Raw genomic sequence first — 13,119 nt, 5'->3', positions numbered from 1 at the left:
AAAAAAAGCATAACCAGATGTAGGTAAAGTACCATGCCCCTTTGTTTTGTTCTTTGCCAAGGGAAAATGTGTCCTCAGATGTGTTTGTGTCCTACCTGTACCTGTCTGCCACAAAAGTACTTTTGAGAGAGGGAGAGGGAGAGGCTGCTCTGCCTTTGCCCCTGCTTCCAGTAGCTCTGCGGTCAGGCCTCTCCCTGTGGAGATGGCAGCCCTTCCCCTCCACACTGCCCAGGGGCTGCGTGCTGCATGGATGCCCTCTCTGTCTTTTCTACCTGGGACCTGGGACCAGGCTGCTCTGCTTGCCAAAGGAATTGTAGGAGCCCTGTGTGAGTCCCTCCTTCCCTGCTCACTCTATTCACATGTACATTTTTTGCCAGTAGTGAATTACCAGTGAAATGGAGTCCTCTTATACTGTGGTCATCAGGTCCCCCCCCACTCTCACTGCCCACTGGCCTCTTCAGTTATTCCTTGACTTGTTGGACAGTGCACATATGCCATATCTTTTCTCTGTAATTTCGTTTTCCACTTTGTGTGTGCGCGTGCGCGTAAGTATGTGCATGTATGCACACATGTGCATGCATGTGTTATTTTATGACAATGTTTTGCTATATAACCCAGACTGGCCTCAAAACAGCCTTTGGTTGTGAGGTTTTTTGTTGTTGTTTTTTACAAGCCGTACTGCTGAATTTGGTCTTCATGTCTGCCTCTCCTTCCTCCTTCCCTCCCTCCCCTCTTCTCTCTCCCTTCCTCCTATTTCCCCTTTATTTTGTAGTCCTGGAGCTGGAACTCAGGCTCTCACCCTTGCTAATAAGCAAGTGCTCAATCACTTGAGCTATGCACCATTCCCTCTCCTTCCCTTTTCTCCCCTCTTTCCTTTGAGGAGGTTTTTCTTTAAGTCATATAGGCTTAATAATTCCTCCTTATAGCCGGGCGCTGGTGGCTCACACCTGTAATCCTAGCTACTCAGGAGGCTGAGATCTGAGGAACGCGGTTCAAAGCCAGCCCGGGCAGGAGAGACCTTGAGACTCCTATCTCCAATAAACCACCAGAAAACCGGAAGTGGCGCTGTAGCTCAAGTGGTAGAGCGATCGCCTTGAGCTAAAGAGCTGAGGGACAGCGCCCAGGCCCAGAGTTCAAGCCCCACGACCGACCAAAAAAAAAAAATAAAAATAATTCCTCCTTATACTGTACTATGGGTCCTTTCCTTCTAGTACTGTCCTTTGTGATACATTCCATATGCAGTGAGTTCATATATAAGAGCTCTGTGCTCTGGACATTTTGTGTTTGAAGCCATCTCTTCTGGACATTTGGTTAAATTTACATGTAAAAACACTTGGGCCGTGGGGGGGGGGGGCGGCGGTCAGTTGTGGGGTTTGAACTCTGGGCCTGGGCGCTGTCCTTCAGCTCTTCAGCTCAAGGCTTAGCACTCTAGCATTTGAGCCACAGTGCTACTTCCAGTTTTCTGGTGATTTATTGGAGATAAGAGTCTGATGGGCTTTCCTTTCCAGGCTTGCTTTGAACCGTGATCCTTAGATCTCAGCCTCCCTGAATAGCTAGGATTACAGATGTGAGCACCCAGCCAGGGCAGGTCACAGATCTTATGTGTTACAGTGTTCGTGGACATTTTCCCACAGTGCTGGGGCCTGACTCTAGCATGTTAGGCACATGCTCTAACCTGCACTCCCAGCCCCTGGGCCTAATGGTAATGAGTTGCAAGGGAAAAGGGGGAAACCATGAAGAAACTGAGGCCTCAGTTCTGTAGATAGTACTATATCTTAAATCTCAGCCACATCATACATAGGACCATATCGTAAGTCTCACCTTATCACTTGCCTTCTCAGCAGAAACCTTCCCAAGACAGTGGCCACACACAGGCCTGCAGTGGCCTTCCGCGTTCCTCTACCCCTGTGTCCTCCTGGACCACGTCTTATCTGCGTTGTAACTGCCTATCACAAGTTCTCTCTTCTCGTGGAATGCCATGCTCAGGCCAAAGCAGAGCTGCCCTGGTCACGCTGCGTCTCCAACACTCAGCCCGGCGTCTGGCCCATAAAAGTTCACCAGTAACTCATAGTCGTTAATTCTTAATGATGCGGTACTATAAATATTCTGATGAGAACTTTTATTGAGTACTTATTATATCCCAGGTACTATAATTAATTTTTTATCCACTTTACACAAATAGTAATGCTAAGTTATGATTTACCTACACAAGTTGTCCTTATTGTAGTCTTGGGAGATAAATATTATTGTTAACTATTTTACAGATGATGTAGCTGGCATTTAGATACATTCTTTTCTTTCTTTCTTTCTTGGGCCTGGGCGCTGTCCCTCAGTTCATTTCAAGGCTAGCACTCTGCCACTTGAGCCACAGTGCCACTTCCAGTTTTCTGGTGGTTTATTGGAGGTTAGAGTCTCACAGACTTTCCTTCCCAGGTTTGAACAGCAATCCTCAGATCTCAGCCTCCTGAGTAGCTAGGATTACAAGAGTGAGCCACTGGTGCCCGGCTAGATACATTCTTTGACTTACCTAAGGTCAGCCTCTTTAAGCGGTAGAGCCTGGATTCAAACTCCTACCTGTCTGGCTCTAGAGTCTCTGGTTTGGCACTGTACCACTCATTGCTTCTCTGTCTCCAAAGCCAAATAAGGTTGGGGAACCAAAGCCATACAGTTAACTGATGTTGTAAAATTGCAAAGGGGACAGACTGAAGCCTGAAGCCTGCCTCCTTTAATAAGAGAATGATGTAAGCAAGGGGGTTCCATTGTATATTGTGATGATTCCTTTGTGGACATTGCTCTTGGGGCACATCTAGCAGGGGCTGGCATTGACCTGTTGAACCTGTAACACCTGTGGCTATGGCAGCACTGGTCTCAGTTACCCCACACTGGCCTGATGAGCCAGGCTAGCTTGTTCTGTCCCGTTGTGGACCATGCGTGAGTGCTGGTACTCGTGGGCTATAGAGCTGGAAGGAGGTAAGTCTAAGTTGGTGTGGATCCCACTGTCTTTCTGGTGTTCCTGGTGACTGAGGAATGGGGGAGACGGAGACATTTCAGTGTTGCCATTTAATCCCTAAGAAATTTTAAAGAATTTTTTTTTTTTTTTTGGTGGTCTGGGGCTTGAACTCTGGGCCTGGGTGCTGTCCCTAGGCTCTTCAGCTCAAGGCGAGCATTCTACCACTTGAGCCACTGTGCCATTTCTGATTTTCTGGTGGTTCTTTGGAGATCAAAGTCTCACAGACTTTCCTTGCTTGGGCTGGCTTTAAACTGATTCTCAGCTTCCTCAGTAGCTAGGATTACAGGCGTGAGGATTACAGGCGTGAGCCACTGGTGCCTGGCTTTTAATTTTTTTTTTTATGTTAGCAGTGACAATCATTTCTAGAACGGACACTTTGTCAAAGACACTATGTTATTTATTACATTAAGAGTTGCATATTGAATTTTGAGTAATACCAAGTTTTGGTGTTTTTTTTTAATCCTGTAAAAACCATCTACAGTTATGCTATTGTAGAATTACATTCTGGTAAAAAGACTTACGCATTCTCTTTGCTGTGTTTTATTCATGCAGATTGGAAATGTGGATCCTTGTAACTTGGTGGCCTATCCTTGGTACTAGCTATTTCTAGAAGTGGAAATTGGCAGATTTATACTCACTGACACACAGATATCATCCATCATAGGTTGAGTTGTGGGTGTAGATCATGGTGTTGATGTTACATACCGTTTTGTCTCTTGTTTCAGACCGGTCGAATTGACAAGTCCTACCCTACAGTATGTGGCCACACAGGACCAGTGCTGGATATAGACTGGTGCCCTCACAACGATCAGGTCATTGCCAGCGGCTCCGAGGACTGCACAGTTATGGTAAGCTCCTAGTGATGGGCCTCTGAGACTTATCTCTTGCTTTCAAGTATGCGTGTGTGCGTGCGTGTGTGCATGCGTGTGTGTGTGTGTGTGTGTGCGCGCGCGCTTGCACTTGCGTGCGTATGCATATGGTAAATAGGGGGAGAGAGCTTAAAAAGCAGCAAATTGGGCTGGGAAGGTGGCTCAGTGGTAGAGTACTTGCTTTGTATGCATGAGGCCCTGGGTTTGATTCCTCAACACCACATAAGCAGAAAAGCTGGAATTGGCGCTGTGGCTCAAGTGGTAGGGCGCTAACCTTGAGCTGAAGAGCTGAGGGACAGTGCCTAGGCCCCAAGTTCAGGCCCACGACTGACACCCCCCCCCCCAAAAAAAAAAAAAGGCAGCAAATCAGCTGGGCATCAGTGGCTTACGACTGTAAACTTAGCTAGTCTGGAAGCTGAGATCTGAGGATCTTAGTTCAAAGCTACCCTGGGCAGGAAAGTCTGTAGGAGTCTTATCTCCAGTCAACTACCAAAAAGCTGGAGCTGGATATGTAGCTTAAGTGGTAGAGTGCCAGCTGTGAGGAAAAAAGCTAAAGGACAAGCACCTACTCCCTTAGTCCCTGAGTCCAACCCCAGTACGGGCACCCAAAAAGGAGGGGGCGGGGCAGAAAAATCTATAATGATTTTGCCTCTATATTGAATTACGTCAGGATGTTATGACCTTAAAGCTTAACTGTAAATGGCCCTTAACAAGCCCTGCCCCAGTTGCTTGTATTGTATTGACTTTGTTCTTTGTATGCATGTGTCTATGTTTGTGCATATTGACAGCTCACATGTGCTATGTGGGGAGGATTTTAGATCAAGCAAAATGATTCCTGGTCTGTGAATGCCATTTGGCTACATGACACCTCACTCAAAAAGTGAAACTGCTGGCACCGACTGTCTGTTCCAGTGCTGTAAGACGCCACACAGTAAGCAGTGTGGTGGGCACCGGGAGAGGAAAGAGTTTAGCAAGAGCTTGTTCTGAGGTCCTGTCAGAAGGCACATGTTTGCTGTATGGCGGACACTGCTCGGGAGTCTTTTCATGAAGAAATACAAATCCCTGTAAGTTCTTTGTAGTCCCTCTTTTAGATTCCACTAGTAGGTTATGTATGAAACGGGGCTTTGGGATACTTTGGGGGGTTTTGTTGTTTTGGAGCAGGGTCTTGCTGTTACCCAGACTGGTTTTGAAAACTGCTGGGCTCAAGCTGTCCTTCTACCTTTCCCTTCTAGGTAGTTGGGCCTATAGTCACACATGGCCATACTCTACTCAAAAGTACTTCCTTTCCTTTTTTTTTTTTGTTCTTTTTTAGTTGTTGCCAGTAAGTACTGGGGCCTCAGTTCTTGCATGGCTTTTTTTTTCCACTCAAGGCTGGTGCTCTACCACTTGAGCCACAACTCCAGTTCTTCTTCTGAGTTTTTGCTGGTTAATTGGAGATGAGGGTCTTGGACTTATTTTTTTCTGAGCTGACTTCTCACCTTGAATCCTCAAATCACAGCCTCTTGAGGAGCTAGGGTTGCAGGTGTGAGCTCCAAAGTACTTTCTAACACAGAGACTCTTATTCTTCGTTCTGAGCTTTAGCCTTAAAATAGGATTATTGGTTTGGATCCCCTTTTTCAATCCTTGCTCAAAAATGTTGAAGACCAGTGAACAGGTGGCAAGTGCTACTTCCCCTGGGCAGTGAGGCTGAGGAGAGCCTGCAGTGCCGTGCTATTTTGATTTTCCTTTTTCCTGTCTGTGGCCCAAAACATGGTTTCTCTGTTTTTGGAATGCCTTATTAGTTGCAATTCTTTTATGCAAACAAATTAATTCCTGAACTGTGTTATTTAAACATCTACCCACTTTTCCTCGTGGGCTTCTGGCTTCTCTGTGATCTGCTCACTTTGGCAGCTGCAGTCTGTCGTGCTGCTGTTAAGAGGACTTGTTCTGTTTAGTAGGTCTTGCTAAGGGGATCCTTTCACTGGCTGCAACACGTTTTGCAAAAGGAAAGGAATACCATTTGGATCTGTGGCCAAAAATGTACAACTAAGTTTGAATTTTAAGCTTCTAAAAGGCAGTTCTGATCTCTCTCTCTCCCTGTCCAGCCTTCCTGGTCATGTTACCTTCAAACAGACAAGGAAACAAACAAAAACCTTTAGCTGGGTGCTGGTAGCTTATGCCTATAATCCTTGCTACTCAGGAGGCTGAGATCTGAGGATCAGGGCTCAAAGTCAGCTTAGGGAGGAGAGTGCATAAGACTCTTACTTCCAATTACCAGAAAACCGGAAGTGGCACTGTAGCTCAAGTGGTAGAGCACTAACTAGCCTTGAACAAAAAAAGAGCTAAGGCAGTACACACACTCTTCTCTCTCTCTCACACACACACCAGCAATTTTTTTTTTTCTTTTTTGTCGGTCATGGGGCTTGAATGCTGTCCCTCAGCTCTTCAACTCAAGGATAACACTCTACCACTTGAGCCAATGCACCAGTTCTGGTTTTCTGAGTGGTTTATTGGAGGTATGAGTCTCATGGACTCTCCTGCCCCAGCTGGCTTTGAACAGTGATCCTCAGATTTCAGACTCCTGAGTATGAGCATGAGCTACTGGCACGGGGCAACAAAAAACAAAACAAAACAAAAAACCTTTTATACTGAAAAGTGGATCGAGTGATTTCTTAGCACATGGTGAATGTGCTACTGTGTTAAGACCTAGAACTTCCTCAGTCTCCTCCCACTACTGCTTGCCGCCCATCCCCATCCCATCATCCCCTTCTGATATCAGAATAACTGACTTCTATTTTATTGGTGTCCTTGCTTTCTTTATGATGTTAGTCACACAAGTGTGCATCTTTAAACACTGTGACTTTGCCTGGCCAGTTAAAAAACCTTGAGAGGTTGGCTTTACGTCTGTGGATTCCTTTCATTCTTTTTTCCTCCTCCTGCACTATCTGTTGAAGAATTGTGACCTTTGACCTGTGCTGTTCAACTATCTGGATTTTTCCCATTGCTCCCTTGTTCACATGCTACTCTATCTGGATCTATGTTCAGCTCCTTGAGGGAGACTTGTTAGAGTTACGTTTTTCCTTCAGGAGGCACATAGTGTATGCTTTCCATTCTTGTTTGATTTGTGCAAGTGTGGGTGCTGAATGCCTCCATCTAGTAAATCATTAAACGGCTGAAAAATTGCTGCCTTTACCTATTCCTTTCCTTTCGTTATATTTGTTTGTTTATTTATTTTGTGCCAGCCCTGAAGCTTGATCTGGGTCTAGATGCTGACCCTGAGTTTTTTTGCTCAAGGCTAGCACTCTACTGCTTGAGCCATAGCTTCCCTTCCAGCTTTTTGGTGGTTAATTGGAGATAAGAGACTCCTAGACTTGCCTGCCTGCCTGGCTTTGAACCATAATCCTCAGATCTCAGAGTAGTAGGATTATAGGTGTGAGCCACTAGTTCCTGGCTTGTTTCCAGTTTTTAAGTTGTAAACTTTTATCAGGTGATATTCCCTCTTCCGGATTCTTTTGGTCATGAGGCTTGAACTTCAGCCTAGATGCTGTTCCTGAGCTCTTTTTTCCAAGGCTAGTGCTCTATCACTTTGAGCCACAGAGCCACTTTCAGCTTTCTGTTGTTAATCGGAGATAAGAGTCTCACAGACTTTGCTTCCCCCTGACTGGTTTTGTACCATGACCCTCAGATCTCAGCTTCCTGAATAGCTAGGTTATAGGCATTGAGCCACCAGTTCCCCGCTTCCTGATTCTTTAGTGACCCAGTGTCACATCTCACGTAGGAAAGAGGAATAAGCTCTGGTTTTCATTTACCCAGTTTTCAAGGAAATGATTGGACTCGTAGGGACTGGACTCTTAGTTATCCTCAGAAAGTGACCAGTCAGGGTTATTTTTCTTCCTTTCATTTCACTTTGATGTCAGAGATTTGAATATATTTAACGGGTTCCAATTTGTTGTATTTCCTGAAGCTCAAAGCTCAGCTTGTCCTGTCTTTGCTAATGAGAACGTCTTCAAGATTTTGAGGTCATTTACAGTGACCCCACCATTTCAATGGTGTTTTACAGCTTCCTTGTCTAAAACATCAAGGTGTTTCAGGCTTACCTTGGACATCTCTGCCCAGTCCTTGAAGCTGCTGTTTCTTTCAGAAGACCTTGGTGTCTCTGAATTAGAATATGGTGTTTCTACATCTTGGCCTGCGAACTATGGAGTGTCAGCATTACAACAGGGTGATCATTGTTTAAATGAGTGAGTGAATGTATGTGTAAAGATTCAAGGCCTTGGGTTATTTTATTATCTAGTTCGCTTCAGGCCTGAGTTTGCTACTGTCTCTTGTCTGCTTTCCTTTTGCTCTTAGAATCCTGGTTCTCAAGGCGCACAGGGTAAGCTAGAACACTTTGCTCTATGATCGTTGCTTTATCGTATTATGCATGCCATGAATGATATGATGACCCATTGGCTCACAGTGCAAATGTTAATACCATCCCCAATAGATTTCCTGAAAATTATTGTTAAGAAGTCAAAAAGTCCCCTCTGTACATGACCTTTATAATGCTAACAACAACAAAAAGAAGTAAAAACACTTAGGGCTGGAAGTGTGGCTCAAATAATAGAGCACCTGCCTGGCAAGTGAAAGCCCTGAGTTCAAACCCCGCAGGAAGCGAGGGAAATCCCAAAACTTCATTCATAAATGGAGGGAGAATGGATGCAACCATCGCTGCTTCTCAAGCTTTGTCTCTGCTCTGTCCTTTTGGCCCCAGCTGAAGCAGATGGGTAGATGTTGGCAGATCATGGCCTTAGTAAACTGGAGGGTTGCCATTATTTTCAGCCGGCTGCGAGAACATCCCTGTGCTGCTGAGGCCAGGCGTGGGATCACCTGACAGGGGAGAGGGGAGGGGCTGTGGGGCTGGGTGCCCGGTGCCCTCCTAGCCACTGGGACCACTCCTAGGCCTCTGCTTAGTTAGGGGCTGCTGTTTCCGCTTCTTCCCAACCTCTTGGCCTTCTTCCTTTCAGCTTCTCTTGTAAAACTTGCTATGAATCTTTGTACCTTGAAATAGAAAGATAGAAATAGACATGATGTTGTGATTCCTCAGTTTTTCAGTTCGTTCAGATTGTGTCTGGGCCACTTACCAGTGAGTGTTTGACCTTGGTAGAGAAGATCAGTGTTCATCTTTGATTTGTGGTCCTTTGGGAGACAGCATGGTGCGGTGCTCTGCCCAGTGGGGGCTGCTGCGCCGCGGGGCCTGGTGTTTCTGGAGGCTGGAGGCTGTGCACTGCTCTGCAGCTGCTCCCAAGTGTGCACGCCTCCGTGTGTGTCCTCGGACCAGCTCCTTCCATTTCCCTCTGCAGCCCTTCCCTTCGCTTTTCAAAGACTGGCTTTTGGAGAGGGTAACTCTTTATGGCTGGAGCCCGAGCGCCTAGCCCAAGTAGCAAGTTCATGGTGGGTGATTAAAAGAGGAAAGCAGGGTCTGGAAACATTTGGCGTGTGATTTACATTTGATGGCTTGAAAAATAAAGCCATCAGACTCGCTGCACTTTACTACTCAGGAAGCCGCAGGCTGCGAGTTCCTCTTCTCTGCTGCTGGGGCTCTCTGGCGCGGCCCTGGTCCTCATGTGCTTTCACGTGGGAAACGGAGGCCGTGAGGCAGCGGTTCCGAACATGTGCTTGAACTTGTTTTTTTCCAGAACCTCAGTGGGTTTTCAGTGATTGATTCACTTTTTCATCTGGAAGCCCTTGGGACTGATTGTGTTTTTGTCCTTTCTTTCAAAACAAAACAAAACATCGCCATAGTAATGTTTGATCCAAATGGAACATTTCGGAAACACACGGCCCTGGTTTCTGTAAGCGGGCAGGGCAGCAACCGTGGGGCTCGGCTGCCTGCCCTGGGTGCCCTGCACAGCGGTGTTTTCTGTTAGAGTGCCAGACTGTACCAGAGCGCAGAGACTGACTGTCTGGCCACGCGAGTTGGCCTACATGCATACAGTAGTATCCTGCATGTAAATTAGTATTAATTAGCTAGGTAGGTTGCTGAGTTAATTTGAAGATAGGACTCAATGGAAGAAATCTTGATGTCTGTAGGACAGGGGCAGATGGGACAATGGCGGTGACACTAAGGGCACGAAGAGTTGGTCATGAGACATGGCAGACAAGCTTCAGCGAGCTGTGCCAAGCCTTCTGGGTGCGATTGCATTTCATCTTGGGTGCGATTGCATTTCATCTTTGCAGCCGTGCACGCCAAGGTAGGAGCGCGGTCCACGCCACAGCCGAGGAAACAAAGGCCCAGAGAGTAGCAGCTTTGTCAGAGGTCATGCAGCCGAGGAGTGTGTACGAAAGCTCGTCCCTCTAACCCCAGAGCGAGGGCTTCTCCCTACTTCTGCTGTTTCCCATTAGCACTGGGCTGGGCAGAATGTTCTAGTGCATCTCACCCTCCAGTCACCCCCCTGTAAATACAGGGGCTTACCTCTGTGCTGTCCCTAGTGGCACACAAGGAAACTGAGGCTCCCAGAAGGGGAGACCCTGCTTCATGCCAACATGGCCATTCTGTCCCAGCTCTCCCAGGGGCCGGAGTACCAGATCTCTCTCTCTCTCTCTCTCTCTCTCTCTCTCTCACACACACACACACACACACACACACACGACTGGCCGTATACAGAGGAGGAGCACTCCTGCCCTTTGTTGTCCTGGACGCGCTGCAGGAGGCAAGGCTGCAGTCCAATTTGGCAGGCATCACCAGGAAGGGCAGAAAGCCACGTAATGCCAGGCTGTGAGGATGGGCCCGTCCACATCAGCCCGGGGATGAGTGTGCTTAGCGTGGAAAGCCCCACAGCTTCCCCGTGGTGCACGCCTCCCAGCAGGCCAGAGTTCACAGGCCTTCTCTGCCACTCCCCCACCCAGGCTGACGTCCGCCCAGCCTCTGGGTTGCTCTCTTGCCTGGTGCCTTTCTCTGCTGGCCTCTCTGCCAGCCTCTCCGGGGCATTGTTTCAATGCTGCCCCTGTTTCTTAGAAAACAGCTTTATACATCTGTGCTGCTTGTTTTGATTTGCTTCCTTTCTCCTAACGCTTCATTCTTAGCGGTGGTCTCGTAGGAACCTTCTCCTGGCTTGGCTGGCAAGGCAGCTGGTAGCACTGCATTTTCATTGAACACTTGGCAGAAGCGGGCAAGGCACTGGTTACTCAAGTCCCGTTAGCAGCTCTAGGAGGTATAGGCACCGCTTCTTCATCTGTGTCTGCCCAGGATCATTGCAGTGTAAGTAGTCTGGGCAGGATTTGAACCAGGGTCCACCTAGCTCCAGAGGCCGCCTTTAACTATCTACAGCCCATCACATGGTATCTTTGATTTTCACTCTTCCAGAAGCCTCTGCTCCAAGAACTGCTCTAGCTCAGGCCCCTGTGTGGTCACTGGGACGAGATCTGCTGAATAATGTGTTGCATGCATGTGTGACTGAGGCAGAAGATGCATCAGCCGGTGGAGAGCGCCAGGAGCTAGCACCGAGCTGCCTCGCTGTGAAAGTTATTCTGTGTCTTGCTCCATAATTAACATGTTCTCTCAATTCAAACTAGAGACGGCTCGGGGCTGGGAAGGTGGCTCAGTGGTAGAGCGCTTGCCTTGCATGCCTGAGGCCCTGGGTTCGATTCCTCAGCACCACATAAGCAAAAAGAAAAAAGCTGGAAGTGGTGCTGTGGCTCAAGTGGTAGAGCGCTCGCCTTGAGCTGAAGAGCTGAGGGACAGCGCCCTGGCCCAGAGTTCAGGCCCCATGACCAGACCCAAAAACAAAAAAAAACTAGAGACGGCTGAAGCTAGAGAGAGGTGAAGTCTCATTACAAACTCTGCTTGTGCCTCATATTTAGGGGCAAAAATGCCCATTACATATAACCAAAAACTACCATGGCTTCCTGCTCCCTTGGGGTTTAGAAACCCGGCATTTACCTGGTCAGTCGGGCAGAGGTTTTGCAGTCCTCCGTCAGTCTGTGGTTATGGCGCCATCTGGCGGTGGCGGCTGGTGTCACCACACTTCCTGTTAGAGGCATGGGTCAGAGTCATCTTGCAAAATGCATTTCCTGTTGAGTCACTAAAGTCCCATTTCATAACTTTTTCTGCTGACTTCATGCTTTGATCAAATTAGTAGATTGTTTTCTGTGTCCACAATTTCAGTTCCGCTTTGTATTTGGATAGTCAAGTGAGGTGTGGAGCTGTCTTTGCTAATCATAAACCTTGGAATCATAACAGTGCACATTGGGATGAAAGCAGACCTGTCCTGCTGGAGGGAAGCCATTTCCCACACCCTCTCAGGGGAGGGGGGAACAGCTTCCTGTTCACGGCAGAAGGCGCTGTGCTCTGGGTGAGGGGGAGGAGAAGCCTTTACCTCCAGGCAGCTTTTGGTTGAGGATGGGATAGGGGCCATCAGGTAACCTCCAGGCTTGAATGAATCAGAACTTTCCCTCTTACTCTTAAAGATAACATCCATTTCTCTCTTCTCTCTCTCTTTTTCTTTCTTTCCCCCTTTCTTCTTTCTTTCTTTCTCCCCCACTTGAGATAGGGCCTAACTCTGTCACTCAGGTTGCCCTGGACCGCAAGATTTTCCTGCTTCAGCCTCCCTAGTGGTGGGATCACAAGAGTATACCACTAGGCCCAGCTATATTCTCTCTCTCTCTGTCTGTCTCTGTGTGTGTGTGTGTGTATGTGTGTGTGTCTCTCTCTGTGTCTCTTGTCTCTATCTCTGTCTCTCATAGGAAACAACTGAGCTGAACCTTAAGAACTCATCTAGCCGGGCTCTGGTGGCTCATGCCTGTAATCCTAGCTACTCAGGAGGCTGAGATCTGAGGAACGCGGTTCAAAGCCAGCCCGGGCAGGAGAGACCGTGAGACTCCTATCTCCAATAAACCACCAGAAAACCGGAAGTGGCGCTGTAGCTCAAGTGGTAGAGCGCTCGCCTTGAGCTGAAGAGCTGAGGGACAGTGCCCAGGCCCAGAGTTCAAGCCCCACGACCGACAAAAAAAAAGAAGAAAAAAAAAGAACTCATCTAGTCTAGAACCCTGCCCTCCACTAAGCAATTGAAAACAGTCACTGCTCTGTCTCCTTCAAAGTTCCTACAAAGGAAAATGCTGTTTCTCACTTATTCCACATTGAGTGACTTTTCACTAGCAAGTGCTAATTTTTTCATGAACTAGTTAGTTCCTTAAAAAAAAAAAAAATCTTCCTGTGGGGCTCGGCAAAGCGGTTCAGGTCTATAATCCCAGGTACTCAGGAGATGGAGGCCAGCCCATCAT

General features: G+C 47.5%; 1 protein-coding gene across 2 annotated transcripts in view; it reads left to right on the top strand.

Annotated features, from left to right (window-relative positions):
• Coro1c (coronin 1C) overlaps nucleotides 1-13,119 on the top strand; it is a 73,471-nt gene that overhangs the window by 44,887 nt on the left and 15,465 nt on the right. For both annotated transcript variants that reach the window (XM_042673402.1, XM_042673401.1), the window contains exon 3: nucleotides 3,736-3,858. In XM_042673402.1, coding sequence (XP_042529336.1) covers nucleotides 3,736-3,858 — 123 coding nt within the window. The remainder of the gene's footprint in view (nucleotides 1-3,735; nucleotides 3,859-13,119) is intronic.

Source organism: Dipodomys spectabilis, unplaced genomic scaffold, assembly GCF_019054845.1.
Source record: "Dipodomys spectabilis isolate Male_0828 unplaced genomic scaffold, ASM1905484v1 ptg000826l, whole genome shotgun sequence".
Classification (NCBI taxonomy): Eukaryota; Metazoa; Chordata; class Mammalia; order Rodentia; family Heteromyidae; genus Dipodomys; species Dipodomys spectabilis.
Note: the sequence above shows the minus strand (reverse complement) of the source record. Positions and strands in the feature narration are given on the sequence as shown.